Below are 11,021 nucleotides of genomic sequence, written 5' to 3' on the forward strand. Positions count from 1 at the left end.
ATTCACCCAATCCACAAGGACCGGGCGAATCGCCTCGACGGTCCTACGACCGGCCGAAGGATCAGCCAGCCGCCTGGACCATGACTCCAGCTTCATTCTACGATAACTCGTTTTGTCTTGGGACACAAAAAGAATCCAGTTTCGTCGCAATTAAAACTTCTAGCAGAATTGTTGAGTACTTTATAGGTGCGTTTACGTTACCAAAGTTAAACAATGGTGCTGTTATGAACGATATCTGGTTACAAAGCGCTATTGTGTAATAGGCTGATTATAGCTACAGAACTCGGGGAATATAAAATTTCCCACACTTACAGAGAATAGAGGAATATGAAAGGAGTGCAAAGTATTTTTTTAATTATGCTACATTTAATCAATAAAAAAAAGATTACACACATTATCATATGTTTAACGCCCTCTTTTGTTTATTATTATTATTATTTTAAGTCGGTTGTCAAATTGAGAATAGATTAATATTGTTTGTCTTTAACATTATTTGTCTATAGTGCAGCCTTGGTGAAATCTGTGATCAGAGAAGTAAAGTCTTTGACAATGACAATAGAACTATAATAGTGTTCAAACGTAGGTATAATTTAAATTAATAACTATGATCGAATTTCGACGATTGGACGACCATTAGTAATTGATAAAACTATGTGCACGTGTGAACCAGTGTATTTATCACAAACATCCTCCTTGGTGTACTAGAGACTTACTAACTGGATGACTGTGGAAGGGTTTTTATTCATACAATGATATAACATTACTTTACATCACGTACAATACAAACAAACTACTATATCATATTACCTAATATAACATTTGAGTCTTCGACCTCATATCTCAAGACAGATGGCAGAATTGCCGTTGTGATATCTACAGGCACCGGGAACCATTCGCCTGGTAGGCCGTTAGCTCGTCTGTCATCTGAAATTTAAAAAAAGTGTCATTATCTCCCCATTTTGTCTACCTACAGATTTTGTTTTTTTTTTTGTTACGGAACTTTTCATGTGATTTAGTATTATTGATATAACCTTCTCGTTAATAATAGGTATCTAGACTTTGATCGAAATTCAATCATTCGATAAGAACTTGTAATTAAATTAATAATATATTATTAATTATACCCAAACACATGCTTAGAAATTTTGATGTTAGTTCAACAGTGTTAATGATAAAACAATCTGTTAGACTATTGTATTCTAATATTTTGTTTGAATGTAATAATAAAACTATTGTGTCAGACATGTTTGTAATTTATAGTTTGAGTTTTCTAGTGCGTAGCTTATTTGAATGTACATACATTACACAGTCAACGTCAGGTACGTCGGTAAAGTAAACAATAAATTAAAATTATGACCTTAATTTGATTCAGTATGATTCATTTGAATTAATGGTATGAACATGTAAGAAAATAAAAAATATGAATTTGATTTAAAAAAAAAAAAACTGATATTTCTTCATTACTGGCTCTTGCCATCCTATTTTTTTTTGCTAGATGTATGGATGGACGACCCATGGCCCACCTGTTGTTAACTTCACCGGAGTCTATAGGCATTAATAACGTAAATGAGTAGTTAGAATGTTGAAACATGGTTTTAAGCCGATGTTCTTAGTCTTAGAGTACATCGGCTGCCCTAATGACAAAACTGACAAAATTTGTTTAGTACTAAGCAACAATTTAAGAAATCAGAATGATTGAGCTTATGCCCAAAGCTCTGCATAATCTTCTTAATTATATATGTTAGGAGGGTCCAACGTAGGCATTATCCGGCTTCAGAGTTAGTTTGGTGGGATGTTGGCTATCAAAGAGCGAATAAGTAATTTTTTGTGAAAAAGGTATCAGAACATCGACTCAGGTGTATCAACAGTCAATTACAATCAATCAATCAACCCATGTATCAGCCCGCTGAGTTTCTCGCCGGATCTTCTCAGCAGGTCACGATTCCGATCCGGTAGTAGATTCATTCGCGAAGCAGCTACTTTTAAGTTGTTAGGTCTTCTTCGGAGGCGCTCGGGTAGCTGTTAGCAAATCCCACCCCTCCTGACTGCCTTGCTTGCCCACCTGCCTTGCTCGCCCACCTGTCCTGGTGAAACTCGAAAGGCTTCCGGGCCAACAGTAATACTTCAATCATACAAAAAAAAACAATCAATCAACAACAAGTACAATAAAGTTAAATCCTTGAAGAATCAGTTGAGCCACTTAACGATATCATGTCATAGGTATGACTTTTTCATTGTGACTCAGTATCGGGTCGTAAAGGTCAATCCATACAAAGTTTCTGATTCTATCAGAGCTGAAGATAGGCGTCGTCTAGCTCCGATTTTAACCGGCTTGACTTTAAGTTATGGTCTCTTTCAAAGGTCTTTTCGTATGAAAAATGACGGAAATAAATGACAATTAAAAAAATGCATAATCTACATTTAAAGATTGACATGAAAATTAATATCTGGCTAGTCCATGACTTTGGTGGTTGACGTGCAAATTCTATTTAAACGAATCTCCGAAATTGCAGGTTGTTGACATTAATACTCGACAAACATTAGGATCGTATGAACGAGGTGAAGTCTGCGTTAAAGGACCCCTGGTGATGAAAGGCTACATGAATAACGATCAAGCTAATGTAGATATAAGGGACGACGAGGGTTTCCTCAAAACTGGAGATATCGGATATTATGATTCAGACGGCTGTTTCTACATAGTCGACAGACTGAAAGAACTTATCAAATACAAAGGACATCAGGTACATAAATCTGAATCTTACTAAAAAATAGTCAGTTATTGTCCATAAGTATACATTGTTTTTATTGCATATTTGGAGGTAATTGGGAGATTGCATGTTAAAATTTCGGCGGGGTCAGCAGTTTGGAGGAGTCGTCAAATGTATGATCTTCCACTGAGCGGTTGAAACTGCTGGGTCGACCATTGGTTCGAATGCTATTGTTCGGAACTTATAAATACGCAAACTCGTCTTATCGTTAGCGTAATGTTATTATCATTACAGAGCACAGCTTACCCTTTAAATGAGGATCGTTTCACAAATACTAGGTAGCTCCGGCAATGATAGAGCGCGTACTGCTGCAGCACAGCGACGTGTTGGAGTGCGGAGTGGTGGGAGCGCCCGACGAGTTAGCTGGCGAGCTGCCCACCGCCTTCGTAGTGCCCAAGCCTGACGTCACGCTCACAGAAAAAGAACTGTTAGACTTTACTAATGAACGGGTCGGTAACATAGTTTGACTTATTCTCTCTCACTCTCAAGCTGCTGAGCTGTGCTGCTGTGGTTCAATATTATGATATCATATTTTGAAGTAAAAATATTTAAGGGCGTTCGGGAAAAATCATTTTATTAAGTAAGTTTTGGACAAGATGGCCAGTTTATTGAAAAGACGCTCGGTGTATACGTATCGGGCGATGCGACTGTTACCTATTATTTTTTTTCTAATGAAACACTCCTCCTCCTTGCGTCGTATTCCTCATTGCTGAGGGTCGTGACCACCCTTTTGAATCACCTTCGTACGCACAATCTTTCTCCGTTTATTCTTGTCTCTGGCGGTGTGGAGGGCGTTGTGAAACGTGGAATCAAGAGCGGTGCGGATCTGGTCGGACCAACGTATTGGGCTGCGCCCCGGAGGTCTTTTCCCATCTACCTTACCAGTCACGATGAGCCTCTCGAGATTGCCACCATCCTTCCGTGCAATGTGACCGAAGTATTCAAGGACCCTGCGAAGACACTCGGATGACAGCCGCGAAGAGAATTTGAGTTCTTGCAAAATTGATACGTTGGTCCGAAATGCTGTCCACGGAATACGCAGCATATTTCTCCAGCACCACATCTCAAAGGCGTCAATGCGTCTGCGTCTCAAGTATAGTTAAACTTACCATGTAACTATACTTAAGACCTTAGAACTTATATCTCAAGGTGGGTGGCGCATTTACGTTGTAGATGTCTATGGGCTCTAGTAACCACTTAACACCAGGTGGGCTGTGAGCTAGTACACCCATCTAAGCAATAAAAAAATGTGTTCACTAACGACACTAACACAACATTAATATCGTGTAATTATAAAAATCAAGCTCGCAAAATTTATAAATTAGGCAATGTAATAGCACTAGCTGTTACCCGCGGCTTCTGTAATATGTGTGCAAAGGGCTACTAAAATTATATATAATAGGGGCCCGCAATGGCTTCGCTCTGATATTTAACTAAAAATAAAAAATTATAATACATACACATAAACCCTTCTATTTGCGCGAGGTTACTAAAAAAAGAAAGGATGATGAGGAGGAAATACTGGATGAGGCCCCTTGGTGTATGCTGTTTGTTGATGACATAATGCTCGTCGGAGAGAACGGGTTCGAGGTCCAAAACATACTGGAGAAATGGCGATGCAGGTTTGAGAGTGTTGGCCTAAAAGTCAGCAGATTCAAAACTGAACATCTGTTCTGTGATTTTGGCGGTCTCTCCAATTTTATACCCATTGCTCTCGACGGAGCACCTTTGCTAGTATGTCAAGACTTCCGATACCTAAGGTCTGTTATCCAAAGCAATGGCGAACTGGATCGTACTGTGAAGCAAAGAATTGATGAAATGGCGGCAGGTCATGGGCACCACGTGTGATTCACACATTTCTCTTCCCCTAAAAGGGAAGATATATAAAAGACCTTGATAAGGCCTGCCGTCTTGTATGGGTCGGGACCACTAAAGTGGTGGATGAAAGGCGATTGCATGCAGCAGAGATGCGAATGTAGCTATGGATGTGTCGAGTAACAAGATTGAATAGAATACGAAATCAATATGTTAGAGGATGTCTGAAAGTGGCACCTGTGACAGAGAAGTTGAGAAGTGAACGTTTGGGATGGTATGGTATGATGATGGTACGGTGATTAAACGACAATGGGTTGTTAAGAGAGTTTTAACTATGAATGTGGAAGGCTTTAGAGAAAGAGATAGACCTAAGAAGAAATAGATGGCTTGCGTGAAATACGATATGTGTAAGAAGGGATTGAGCGAAGAAATGGTATATGATAGAGGAGTATAAAAAAAAAAAAAATGTTGCGCCGACCACAGGTGACTGGGAGAAGGGCAAAAGAATGATGATGTGTGAGGATGACAAAAAAGAAAATTATAAAGAAAGTTTAAATATTATTATTTTAATGAACTTTTCTTTTTAGTATAATGATTTTTTTGTTACGGTTTCTTTGTTATTTTTAATATGAATTTAATAAAAAAAAAAATTCCTGATATGGTCTTACGTACAAAATAAAAGCCATTGAATTTATTGAGTCAGAGCTTTCCTGTAAACGATACTTGAAGTTGTTTTATTTTTTAAATTAGTTTAAATATTGGAACACTTATAGTGGCATAACTATAATAGTAAGATATATGCTGACGGGACTCTTTTGTAAATAATGATATGTTCTGCAAAGTCGTACTGCATTATTTTATTCTAATATCAATCATTTTCGCAGCCCACGCGATCTAAATAATATTTTAGGTATTTTTTACCTTGGTTTACATTGTTGGAGTTTTAGTAAGGTTCCCTAATTTTTTTTAATATACCCGTATAATATAGCTTATGTCACCCGAGGATAGTGTAGCTTCCCAAGAGTGAATTTTTTTTAAAATCGGTTCAGTAATTTCGGAGCCTATTCAATGCAAACAAACAAAATCAAATCTTTCCTCTTTATAATATTAGTATAGATAAATGCAAATAAAGTATGTACTGTATTGATACTTACCCGGGAGAATTAAGTAGGCTGGTGGCATATTGCCTAATTCTGCCGCGAGTCAGCCATTCATTTTAGTTTTAAGGATTGAACTGACCTTGTACAGTACAATTGAGACTTTGATCTCACATTTCAAGGTGGTGTGCATTCACGTTTATTTCAGATCTATGGGTCGATGGAGATCTACGGATTTCGGTAACCACTTAACACCAGATGAGCCGTAAACTCATCCACATATCTAAATGTATAAAAAGCCAAACTAAGAATTAAGTAATTAAAGTATTGTAATAATAATTAGATGAACGACACCCAAATTATTATAAAGATTACTATCTTATTAATAAAGTCAAAATTATTACATAACTTACCAAAACCAATTATGCTTAACTTAGTTTCAAAACTATTTCACATTATGTTAATAATATTGCTAGAAGTATAAATAGTAGTTTATTACCATATCGACATCATGAACGGTTTTCTTGCACCCTGTACTTATATGTTTGTGTGATCAGACTACTTTTTTTTTTTCAGTTATCTCCGATCACACGTATACGAGGAGGTATATACTTCGTGAGTGAAATCCCAAAGAGTGGTACCGGAAAAATACTACGAAAAGTACTTAAAGCTAGTGTAATAGCAAAAAAATAAAATTTGTAACAAAACTGTAGATCATTCTATATTAAATAATTATTTAATCACTTACAGAAAGAAAAAAAACTTGTTTTCTTAATAAAAATAATGATTCGTTACGTTATCTGATCTTCCTTGGGACTTGAAAACAATGTACAACGACATAGTCATTACATAAATTTGATGTAATATTTACCCCCGTATCTTTAGTCGTTCACACGAGTTTAACTCGGCTCGACTCACCCTCCAACGCGCGTTTTGGTATGCTTGATGGTAAAAATAAACTCCACTCAAACGTCCTTCGAAAACTTTCCTCAGCGGAGTGGGGCAAATGAACTGTCAAGTCAAGGTACGTCGCGACGTGCCTTGAACGCTCCTCAAGGCTGGTTTTCTATCAATGTAGTATGTGGACCGCAAATGGAAATCTCAATTTCTGGGTTCAGTTCAGGTTCATTAGTCATTAAACAAATGTGTAGGACAGCACAAGAGACTATAATATTGCTTGTATTTGATGAACTGTTTTGTGATCTATCTATACTTAGTCTGGCCATAAATACTGCTACAATTAAAAATAAACAAAATATTACATTTGAATTTGGAATCTGTTATTTTTATATAATTGCTCATTGAGTTTTTCTCATTTTGGCGCCAATACATTGTACAATATTTTGCGATATTAAAATGGAGTGGGGTGATAAAGAGAACCGAATCGCTGTAAATGCATTACACAAAGTAGGTATGGAGCCAAATGCAATTTTTAAAATTCTCCATGCGCTTGGTATTAGTAAAATGTTTATGTACCGGGCTATTAATAGGTGCAATGAAACCTCCTCTGTTTGTGACAGAAAATGATCTGGCCGTCCACGTAGTGTTCGTACGAAAAAGGTGGTCAAAGCAGTAAGGGAAACAATTCGAAGAAATCCTGTCCGAAAGCAAAAAATTTTATATCGGGAGATGAAGATAGCACCTAGAACCATGTCGCGTATTTTAAAAGATGACTTAGGACTTGCAGCCTATAAGAGACGTACTGGTCATTTCTTAACTGATAATTTAAAAGAGAAAAGGGTGGTAAAATCGAAACAACTACTGAAGCGGTACGCAAAGGGAGGTCATAGAAAAATTTTGTTTACGGATGAGAAAAATTTTACAATTGAGCAACATTTAACAAACAAAATGACCGTATCAACTCAAAGCTCTAAGGAAGCTTCCCAATTAGTCGACAGAGTGCAACGTGGGCACTATCCGACTTCACTGATGGTTTGGTGGGGTATTAGCTTGAAGGAGTGACTGAACCATACTTTTGTGAAAAAGGTATCAAAACATCGGCACAAGTGTATCAAGATACCATTCTCGAGAAGGTAGTGAAGCCCCTTAACAACACCATGTTCAATTATCAAGAATGGTCCTTCCAGCAAGACTCGGCGCCAGGTTATAAAGCTCGGTCTACGCAGTCTTGGTTGGTGGCCAGTCGTCTATCGCAGCACGAACGAGGTCCATGTCAATATCGGAGGCTGCCTTAATCAAGGATGTCTTGAGTGACTCCAAATTGGGATGAGGCTTTGAGCACGCCTTTTCCTCCAAGTGTTGCCATATCTTGTAATCTAACGGATTCAAATCTGGACTGGAGGAGGGCCAGTCTTCGTGCCGGATGAAGTCGATTTCACGCGCCGCCAGCGAGTCTTGTGTGCTCTTCGCTCTATGAGCTGGCGCCGAATCTTGTTGGAATACCCAGTGCCTGTTATTGAACATGGTATGAGAAACAGGTTCACAAGGGTCGTCAGGACTGTATTTTGATACACAACTGCATTCGTTTTTACACCTTTCTCACAAAAATGTACCTCTGTTAAGCCCCAATAAGAAACTCCCAACCATACCATGAGCGAGGATGGAAAATGACCTCGTTGGACACGCGGAATACGGTTGCTCGCTTCTTCACTACTGTGTGCGTACACCTTATCATTTTGTTTGTTGTAGCTCTCTTCTACGGTAAAAATTTTTTCATCCGAAAAAAGAATTTCGCGATATTTTTTACCCGCGTACCATGAACAATTCGAAATTCGAATTCAATAAACTTTTTTGTGGCCAGCATTCTAAAAGAAAAGTTTTTACTGTGTGACAATACTTATGACCTGACTAGTTATATTCCGCAGAATCTAAAGACGAAAGTCTTCAATCAGTGCGTCCTACCTGTCATGACATACGGAGCCTAAACGTGGACACTCACGATTGGGCTGGTCCACCAGTTTAAAGTCGCTTGACGAGCTAAGGAAAGGGCTATGCTAGGGATTTCTCTGAAGTATCGAATCCGGAACGAGATGATCCGGCAGAGAACCATAGTTATCGATATAGCACAGCGGATTAGTAAGCTGAAGCGGCAATGGGCTGGCCATATTAGCCGGACAACCGATAACCGTTGGAGTAAACGTGTTCTTGAGTGGAGACTGCGAATTGGCAAACGTAGAACAGGATGCCCTCAGGCTCGGTGAAGTGACGATCTGTGCTGGGTGGCTGGCAAAAGCTGGATGAGAGAAGCCGAGGATTGTGCTCAGTGGCGTGCAATTGGAGAAGTCTGTGTCCAATACACACACCTGTGTGTACTGTATGTATTTTACAGTAATTATCGGATACCTATTAGATTCATGCAATGACTCTCAGTGACCAAAGTGAAAAGCACCACGTACGTATCCTGTATTAATTTTTTATGCTCCTGTTAGTTGGTTCTTTAATATAAATAATACTTTTTTAATATTTCTTTTGTATTACTTTTTTTTGTTATCATCTATTGACCTTCAAAAAAAGAAAAATGTTATTTTTATTATTGCATATATATTAGAATATATTTTAGAATAAATATTATAAAAATGTTAGGAAAAACAAATAGCTCGTTGGCCTTGTTTTTTATAAATCTTGGTTAAAGTTAGCATTTTGTATTTCACAATTGAATTATGATGATTTAATGGTGAATTAATAAAGTGACGAGACGGATCGCATAATATTTTGAACTCTGTTATCCGCTTTCTTAACTTAGCGAATCTTATGTATTCTAATCAGAATGTTCACAATGATTTTTATTTTTTTTATTTTTTATTACTTAGTATAGTGGACGAACTTACAGCCCACCTGGTGTTAAGTGGTTACTGGAGCCCATAGACATATCTACGACATAAATACGCCACCCACATTGAGATATAAGTTCTAAGGTCTCAGTATAGTTACAACGGCTGCCCCACCCTTCAAACCGAAACGCATTACTGCTTCATGGCAGAAACAGGCAGAGTGGTGGTACCTACCCGCGCGGACTCACAAGAGGCCCTACCACCAGTATAAAATTATTAGAATTAAGTAGGCTTTAAATTCTACGACTCAAATACAATAAAATATAGAAAGTATTTTATTATTTTGACTAGACGGGTAAATGAATTCACGGTCCACCTGATATATGTAGTGGTAATTTTTTTAAATGGGCTCTACATACATAGTTCAGCTCTTGTTATAATTTAATCTAAGTATTAAGACAATTCACCTAGAAATGATTATGGGCCGAAATCCAAATCCGTGACGGGAACCACGTTTATATGGGTAGCGGATTGGAAGCCACGGCCTTGTTTTTTCGGGCCAGGAGCCGAAACTCCTACGAGATCCCCGCGCCTAGGAGTCGCGCGGGGTATATGGAACTGGTCCTCGACTGCGAACCGCGAGCTCAAGGAAATTTTTAGGGCCCTACCGCACTAAGCGACTCCCCTCTTACTTCCAACATCCGATCTCCGCTCAGGGTCACAACACGGACAGAGTTAAGGGGTTCCTGCGGTCAACACTACAATCAGCCACCCCTAGGACGCCCAACCAACAGGTCGTCAAGGCGATAGTCGACGACCAACGATGCTGGTATCTACGGTACAGTGGCCCTACCAAGCCGCCCGGGCGATGCCGCGTGGTGTTCTGTGATAGATCTGCCTGCCGGGTCGGAACGCGATACACCGCCGACCGGCCCCCTTAGGTCGCCCTGTGATCAACGGGAGGAGACTGCATCCTCACAGGAGTCGGAGCAGGACGAACGCCCTCCCTCGCCGACCCCCGGTGCGGCTGCGGCGGCACGGCTCTCTCTCTTCCGTTCCGCCGCCTCCTTCTGTGAGATGTTGGACTCGCTGAAGTCGAGCATCGCCTGCCAGGACTCGTCACTGTCGAACATCGTGATTCACAGACAGTAAATGTAAAGTACACACTCTGCAAGATACTTATGTACGTCTACGCAAGTAATTAAAAATCGAACATGAGGCATGCTGTCAAACAATAAAAAGAAAATTAACCTCTCATGATGCCAACAAGTATTCAATGTACTAATATTACGCGACCTACATGTAACCTCTCGATTACCCTCATATTATCTAGTATATATTATGTAGCGATAATGATTCAGGAGGTGCTCCATTGTAGTCGTTAAAATTGTTTAAAAAGATTCTGCTGTAACCAAGTCTGTATTTTCGTCTGTGTCCAACTGGTTTCTGTTTCTACTTATAGTGTGTTTCTGTACAACACACAATACGCGAGATATAAGTACGTAATCTTAATATATTTATATAATATACTTTATAATAAAATATATAAAAAGTATAATATACTTTAATATATTTAAGTAACTTTAATATATTAAAATTTATTATTATAG

General features: G+C 38.8%; 1 protein-coding gene across 3 annotated transcripts in view; it reads left to right on the top strand.

The window, feature by feature from the left end:
• LOC119628391 (luciferin 4-monooxygenase) overlaps nucleotides 1-6,474 on the top strand; it is a 44,978-nt gene extending 38,504 nt beyond the window's left edge. For 2 of the 3 annotated variants that reach the window (XM_062676092.1, XM_062676094.1), the window contains exons 13-15: nucleotides 2,514-2,741; nucleotides 3,047-3,217; nucleotides 6,257-6,474. In XM_062676092.1, coding sequence (XP_062532076.1) covers nucleotides 2,514-2,741; nucleotides 3,047-3,217; nucleotides 6,257-6,373 — 516 coding nt within the window. In that variant the 3' untranslated portion in view covers nucleotides 6,374-6,474. The remainder of the gene's footprint in view (nucleotides 1-2,513; nucleotides 2,742-3,046; nucleotides 3,218-6,256) is intronic. The other variant, XM_062676093.1, reaches the window with a different exon arrangement.
• Nucleotides 6,475-11,021: the final 4,547 nt, after the last annotated feature.

The sequence above is a fragment of the Bombyx mori genome, chromosome 25, assembly GCF_030269925.1.
Source record: "Bombyx mori chromosome 25, ASM3026992v2".
Lineage (NCBI taxonomy): Eukaryota > Metazoa > Arthropoda > Insecta > Lepidoptera > Bombycidae > Bombyx > Bombyx mori.